This window comes from Habropoda laboriosa, unplaced genomic scaffold, assembly GCF_001263275.1.
Source record: "Habropoda laboriosa isolate 0110345459 unplaced genomic scaffold, ASM126327v1 scaffold1329, whole genome shotgun sequence".
Lineage (NCBI taxonomy): Eukaryota > Metazoa > Arthropoda > Insecta > Hymenoptera > Apidae > Habropoda > Habropoda laboriosa.
Window position 1 is genome coordinate 738,950 of NW_017101431.1, and position 7,967 is coordinate 746,916.

The 7,967-nt window shown below is 25.1% G+C and overlaps 3 protein-coding genes across 3 annotated transcripts in view; 1 reads left to right on the top strand and 2 right to left on the bottom strand.

The window, feature by feature from the left end:
- Positions 1-2,141, bottom strand: part of LOC108578144 (beta-1,3-glucosyltransferase) — a 4,508-nt gene extending 2,367 nt beyond the window's left edge. The window contains exon 1 of the mRNA XM_017941410.1: positions 2,105-2,141. Within this exon, the coding sequence (XP_017796899.1) occupies positions 2,105-2,141 (37 nt within the window). The remainder of the gene's footprint in view (positions 1-2,104) is intronic.
- A 214-nt stretch (positions 2,142-2,355) lies between these two features.
- Positions 2,356-3,463, bottom strand: LOC108578145 (probable trafficking protein particle complex subunit 2). Its single transcript, XM_017941411.1, has 5 exons — positions 3,373-3,463; positions 2,850-3,079; positions 2,706-2,777; positions 2,633-2,636; positions 2,356-2,465 (listed from the first exon to the last, which is right to left on the bottom strand). Exons 1-5 carry the CDS (start codon positions 3,461-3,463, stop codon positions 2,356-2,358), a joined length of 507 nt encoding a protein of 168 aa, XP_017796900.1.
- A 2,188-nt stretch (positions 3,464-5,651) lies between these two features.
- LOC108578152 (glycoprotein-N-acetylgalactosamine 3-beta-galactosyltransferase 1-like) lies at positions 5,652-7,800 on the top strand. The gene is made up of 6 exons (XM_017941428.1): positions 5,652-5,709; positions 5,804-5,815; positions 5,870-5,979; positions 6,055-6,262; positions 6,349-6,487; positions 7,254-7,800. Exons 1-6 carry the CDS (start codon positions 5,673-5,675, stop codon positions 7,798-7,800), a joined length of 1,053 nt encoding a protein of 350 aa, XP_017796917.1. The 5' UTR covers positions 5,652-5,672.
- Positions 7,801-7,967: the final 167 nt, after the last annotated feature.

Sequence of the window (7,967 nt, forward strand, 5' to 3'; positions counted from 1 at the left end):
TTGTTTAAAAATATAGAAAAACAAGTTTTTATCTTCATCAAATTTTCTTATTTTAAGTTTGTTTATATAATTAATTCTAGTAAAAAAGGGTTAAAGTTAATATGACTGAAAATACAAAAATTCTACATTGTTTACAATACAATAATAGATTAACAATTAATACAGAATCCAAAAATATAACAAATGATATATTTGGTATTAATGGTTAGTACTGATAACCAAGCCTATTCAATTTATGATAAAATCAAGCAAATTTTTACACGTATCTCGAAGGGGTATATCATAAAGGTCATAAAAATATAATTCAAAAGTGCTGTAGTAAACTGAAGTGAATCAAAAGAGTCATGCAGACAAGAGTTTATGTTCCCAGAAGAAAACATCTAATGGTGACTACATGGCAACACATTGCTATTGAACATATTTTCCTATGAAGAGAGGCTCATATTCAGTTAAAATATATTAACAGTTAAAATCGTGATAATTCTTATCTGGTGGTCGCTAATAGTTTTTCACAAAAATAGTTAGCTCCTAAACCAGTTATGAATAGCATTGTTAAATTATATCTTCGTGATCTTTGTGACATACTCTTTCGAGTCACATATAAAAATTTGTGCGATGTTATCATCAATTGAATAGTCTTGCTTGTGATAATTTGAATGTTAGTATTTACTTAGAATACGCGTATAATTAAATAAGGCCATTCTATATTGTGAACTCCTTTAAAATTAAAAAAATATTGAATAGTACAAAATTACATCAAATTCATATGAAACATACGTAATCTATTAAAAATACAGAGAAGTAAACATATTTAAAAAAAAAACACCGGAAATATAGTATATGTACTTTTACTGTCGGGCACGTGATATCACGAATTTGTTTGTCTACGATAAATATGCACTTACAACATTTATCTTTTCTTCCTTTCTTAAATGCAACTGAATTTTATCAGTCTGCGATGTGATTATTTTATTGTAGTGTGATATTTTATCAAGTACGAATACGTTTTTATCAAAAGAATCAGATTAAATAAATTGTATTAATGTACTACATACCTATATACATAACAATTTACCGTTAAATTTTTTGTTTCAATATCTTTTATTACAAAATTTGTATCACAAAATATACACATGGCTTTAAATTTGTAATATAACCTGAAAAATAATTCGTAGAATGTATGAGAAAAGAAAAATGAAAATATGTAATTTTTAATTTCTGGTTTTATTTTATACCTAATTGTTTGAATGTTAATGTATGTTTAATTTCAATGCTGTTTTTAATGTTTTTTTATAAGCTTTGTTCAAATCAATGAAAAAAGGGATATAAAATAAATTAGAATTACTATGAATTACTCATTATAACATTAATATTAATTTAAACATTATAGCAAATCTTATGTACATATATTGCCAGGTACGAAATATATTTTTCAAATTAAGCCAATTTATTATAAATAATTTAACACGAATTACAAGATAGCGTACCATGCGTTTGAAAAACGCATTATAAGTTTAAACATTTTCTTGTAAATTATTATATTTAACAAAGATTTGCACGTACTTTAAATTGCAACCTTGTATAATAATTTTTTATAGTTTTGTATTGATACATGCAATACGATCTTTAACATAAAACGTTTAATTGTTTTATCTATAGGATTATTGTTAATTAGCATTGATATCAATAAATGATACATTTTAAAGCAATTATTTACATAGTTTATTTCTAAAAATCAATATTTATTTTTAATATTTTGAATTATTTTCATAATCTTTATGGAAAATTCATTCAATTCTTGTATAAAATCATTCTTGTATAAAAACTTTATATAATTTTCTTACTTACGATTTTGGAGTAATTCTAATATTATTACTACAGAATAGTTTATCATATAATATTGCATTATACCTACTTAATACATAAATATTTAACAATTAAAAGAAAATTATGTAATTAAAACGAATATTTTTTATGCTAATTTTGTCTTAGAAAAATATTTGTATGAAACATAATATTTTATAGAAATGTTTCCAAAAAAACTGGGAAATTGTTTAATAAAATATTTTACAATATGTCTTAACACAATTTTTGTACATCTCACTCTTCTTCCTCTTTTCCTGTTTACTAGCATCCCCCATGCAACTACACAATACAATGTCAACTTACACTCGCTCAGTCACCACTTGCAATCTAGTTGTAAATACGTTAATATAAATAATCAAACAACAATAATAACCAAATAGTGATAACACAATTCTTATATTTATTTGATGGATACATTTTACCTGTTTCTACAAAATCACCCAAAAATTCAACACAGCTTCTCATGAACTTACATTTTTTAATGTTTAATTAAAATCCATAATTGCTAGCTGTTTCAAGAATTAACTTTAGATACAACAAATTCTCTGTTTCATTAGAAGTTGATACAATAACATCATCCAAATACATTAATGCATTACCTTTGTTAGTTAAATCGCGAAACATATAATTCATAAATCTTTAAAATACAAAAGGAGCATTGTATAAACTAAATGGTATTTTAAGAAACTGATATTAATCATTTTTTGTAACAAATGAATTTTCTGCTATCTATTTATTTTGTTAGTCATTTACTAGAAGGACATACCTATCTGTTCCAATAAGATTCAGAAAAGATAAAACCTATTCCACTAATATCTTATTAATTATATTCTACTTACCTTACTAAAAATTTTCCTATATAATAATTTTTCATACAATAATACTGTATACTCTGTAAGATTCATAGAATACTATAAAAGACAGAAATTTTAATTAATATCATAATTTTAATATAATATCAAACACTTAAATATATTCATTACCTTTATGTACATTTCATACATTTCATTAAAGAAATTTTTTATACCATCTTCATTTTTACTGTCATGTACCATGACAAATCGGATATGTGTTGCAGTAACAAAAGCACTCACAAACCATTGGTTAAATTTATCTACAACTTTTAAATGCATATTTGTTGTTTTCCATGTATGCTCATCAACGAGATCTAATGCAGCATGTGCAATAAATTGGTTTAAATGGGTAAAAATATAATGCATGAGATAACAAACAAGTATGTATTACCATTTTTTGTTTAAAATTTTAAGATTCTAATTACTAAAAATATTATGCAGTACTATTTACAAATATTATGATGTGAATACTATAGTAGTAGGTTTGATTCAGTTTTATAACTTATGAAATAGAGAATAAAAATATACTTTTGAAACGTATATAATAGATTTTCGTGATAGTGTGTTAATAGCAATCAATTATTAATATTAGTGTCAATTGTGGAGTAAATTTATTGTGCACTATTTAAATATAACCTATAAAAGGAACAAACCTTTGCATCTTTTCCAGAATTATTAAATTCAATTTCAAATAAAGGATTATCGGTATGACCAACGATTGCAAAATAATAATTAGCCATCATAGCGTTAATCTACTTGATGTAATTTTAATTCATTTGCATAAATAAACACTTTTGGACAACCAGATCTTTTTCTAAATAACTAAACTGTTATCAATTACTTTTAGCAAGATTAAGAACTTTAATATATAAAAAAAATTGTTAAACATTACACTTTATTATACGTATTAGAAGTATATCACGTATTGCAAGTATATCACTGTTATCAATTTAATTCAATAATTTTCCATATCACTCACTACATAGTTGAATACATTTTTACAATACTGACGTGAAATGGCAAAGTAAAAAACTAATTGTAAACAAAGTGAAATGTGACAGATCATTTTATGCATTTAAAAATAATTTAACAAATTATTTTATTCTATAGTTAAATAAACAAATTAGCATATACGTACAATTAAATATTATATGTCTAGAGATTGAAAAGTAAAATAATTGAAAGCCATACTTACACATCGAGAAAAAATTAAATTTTTGAAAATAATTTATTATCTTTTGATAACAATATTTGAATTCTTCGAAGATAACAAAAGCATTCAATTGTAGTTATAAATTTAAAAAATACTTTTTTGTAAATATTTACACATGTATTATTCGTTTTTATTTTATCATTTAAATTTTCTGACGATGTTATTTAATTTTACATTTGTATACAAGAAAGATTATTTTTAGTTACAAAATTACGCAAAATTGTATATATGGAGTTATTTTCGAGAGTTAGCACAAGCATGGTATAGGAACTACGATGTGTAAATTACAGACCATATTAAGAAGACAAAACTAACATTTAAATATATTTTGTAAAAATTGTCAAAATGTTTATATGTATAATTACTGAATATACATAGTATATATGCTGTTTTGCAATTAAATATTGCAATATTAGGATAAATTGTCATGTTAAATATAAGATTTTGTTCAGATGTTAATGTAGTTTTTTTTTTCGTAAAAATCGTTTTAATTCAAATATGTATTTTTTAGTGTCGTGTAGTGTTTGCAGATTGCTGATGCATGTAGATAAAGTATATGTACATAGTCTGTATTAACAATGTGAACGGATGTGCGATAAAACTTGATGATATCAAGTATTTAACATTGTCAGCAGTTAAGAAGTTCACTATTAAGGTATCAAAGGCACATATTTCATCAACTGTTTCATAAGTATTTTTAATTATAATTTTACAATAAGGATAAACAGAAGGATTGTTTATCTTGATTCAATTTAAGGTAAAATAAAATTTATTTGAACATACGATTTTTTCTCAGTAATTTGCATTTCTGCATTTTTTCCTCTATCTTCTTTTGCTTTCATGTAATACAATTTCTGTCTATGTCCTTGTGTTGCATCTGTACTTTATTGTTATTGGCTTGTATATTCTCTTATGCAATGTTCTATTATCATGATAATTGTTTAACTGCTGTTGGTATTCTCAAGATAATAAGAAACAACTTCTTGTGAATCATATTGACAAATGAATCATAAATAAAATTTACATTATCATACATAAATTTCAGTGTAAAGTTGTGCAAGAATTCATTAATAATTTACTTGTTGATTTTTTCTAGTTGAGTTTTAGTATTAGAAGATATAAATTTTACTTTTGAAAGCAGCGTATGTAGTTAAGTTATGCTACTGTTACTTTAACTGATTATTCTGTTATTTTCAGAAACATTGTTTTAAATTAATTAAAATGTGAATATATAGTGTTCTATACAACTGGATCATAAATTACAATAAGAGAAGGAAACATGACTCTTTACATAAATTTAAAGAATACTATGGTTTAAAAATGACCTAGATAATTCTGAATTTATCTTCATATCTACAAAACTTTCTGGGTATTTTAATGTATATCATAATGTTATTAATGTTGGTAAAAGATTCAATTATAAAAATGTTAAAGAATTAAAATAAACTTGAATTCTATCTAAATCATTTACTTTTTTTCATTTAATTGTTTCATCTGTATCTCTCTTAATTGTGAAAAAAAATAATATACCAATTTAAAATAACAATAATAAAATAGTTTTAATAAATTGAAGTGTTTTAATAAACTTAAAAAGGTGTATCTTATGTTACAGTAATTTGACAGAGCTAAAAGTATATAATGTGAGATTATAAATGCTGATAAACAGAAATAAAATTGTTATGTTGAGTACCATATTTGTCTTTTTGCTGTATTAAATTTATATACTTTTGTTATATATCATGGTTCGAAGACTTCCACATATTTCAAATATTAATGGTAAACTAATATTAAACATGATTTAACTTTTATGAATTATAAAAATAACTGATTGTAAGCTTTATCAATATGTAAGTTTTACTTTTTTATATAGGCGTCAGAAGTGGTAAGCATTTTGTACTAACTCTTGTCATTGGCATAATTTTTGGATTTCTCTCAGCATGTCTTTTAATAACATCTACAAGAGATGTACCATATATGTTTAACTGGTTTTCTGGTGGTTTTATACTTTCAAGAGATCCTCACCATTATTCAGAATTGGAATCAGAGGTAATTACATTATATATGATTCATTTTTCTTTTCATTTATTTGTATTCAGTTCTTGATATTAATAAATGTAACAGGCTGGACCTGAAACAGAAGTAAAATTTCATGGTGAAAACGAAGATTTTCATAAAGGTGAAGATACAGTTGCACAAGAACTTGCAAAAAAGGTACGTGTTCTTTGCTGGGTCATGACTGGTCCAAAAAATCACCAAAGTAAAGCACAGCATGTGAAAGCAACATGGGGAAAACGTTGCAATATTCTTTTATTTATGAGTTCTGCTGAAGGTAAATTCTTGTGTTTATATAATATGATTAATAAACAATTTAGATAGATCATCTTTTATACTGCACCACTAAAATTTCTCCTTCAGATGCAAAATTGCCTACAGTTGTTTTACCAGTAAAAGAAGGGAGAGATAATTTATGGGCAAAAACCAAAGAAGCTTTTAAATATGCTTACAAAATGTACAAAGATGAAGTTGATTGGTTTATGAAAGCTGATGATGATACGTAAGTAATTTGCAATTAAAAATTTTAAATTATTGGTGTTAAATTTAAGTCTATGAACAATTTGTATAGAATTCAGTCAAAATAGTGGCATGATTGTAAAAGAGATAATTTTTTATGCAAATATAAATAGGAAATATATAATGGCTTGTTTTTTATATAAGATTTTGTTTCTGAGAAAATTAATTTTGAATACTTAATTTGTGTACTTACTTATAATGCAGATTGTCAAGTGACAGTTTAAGCAGTTGTATTTACTTACATGTATATGATAGTGTTTATTTTCATACATTAAACATTGTGGTTGATAAAATTCAGTAAAATATGATATACATTCGAAAATGTTATACAATGATTAATATAAATTAATTTAAGCAGTATGCATACAGAGAATTTCTTGAATAATTTGTTTTCTCAAAAACAACACTTTGCACAGACAAATTTTATTCTACATTTCTAACAATTGTGAACTAGAAATTAACCCTTTTAGAGTTATACCACAAATTTGACCAGATTTTGAATGAAGGTTTATACTGTTGCAACAATTTAATATTAAAAAATTTCAAAATATTTGATTCATTACAATTTCTTAAGAATATTAAATATAATACAATTTACTGTAAAGTGTATTGCAATATAATTGTGATAATAGTAATGATGAACAATAAAATTATAATTTTGTTTGCTTGTTTTTAATACGACTATACTTTTATTTTATGGTTGGAATTATTTAAATTCTAAACTTAGTAATTTGCTAAAACATTTTCAGATATGTGGTGGTAGAAAATCTACGATATATGCTGTCATCTTATGATCCAAATTCGCCTTTATATTTTGGCTGCAGATTTAAGCCGTTTGTGAAACAGGGATACATGAGCGGCGGCGCAGGATATGTACTTAGCAAGGAGGGTTTACGTAAATTTGTCGAGGAGGCTTTACCGGATAAAACGAAGTGCCGTTCGGATAATGGAGGCGCGGAAGATGTGGAAATGGGGAAGTGCTTAGAAAACGTTAATGTTAAAGCGATGGACACTAGGGATCCACATGGTCGTGGAAGATTTTTTCCTTTTGTGCCGGAGCATCATTTAATTCCCAATCACGTAGATAAAAGTTTCTGGTACTGGGGGTACATTTATTATGATACCAAAGATGGTCTTAATTGTTGTTCCGATACCGCGATCTCATTTCATTATGTATCACCAAATATGATGTATGTTCTGGAGTACTTAATTTATCACTTAAGGCCGTACGGCATCACGCATGCCGTGAAGAAACTTACTGTGGATCAGTCAACCACTGTATCAACTGAATACTAGTCTACATGTTACTTTTAATTAGAATATTATAAATAATGATGAATAATTTTGTTTTTCCTAAATTAAAAATATTTTGGAAATTTTGCAATATTGAAATTTTTTAAGCTATTCTAAAATTATTTCCTATGTAAATTAATAGTTTAATGATTATTTATGGTTTGATCCTT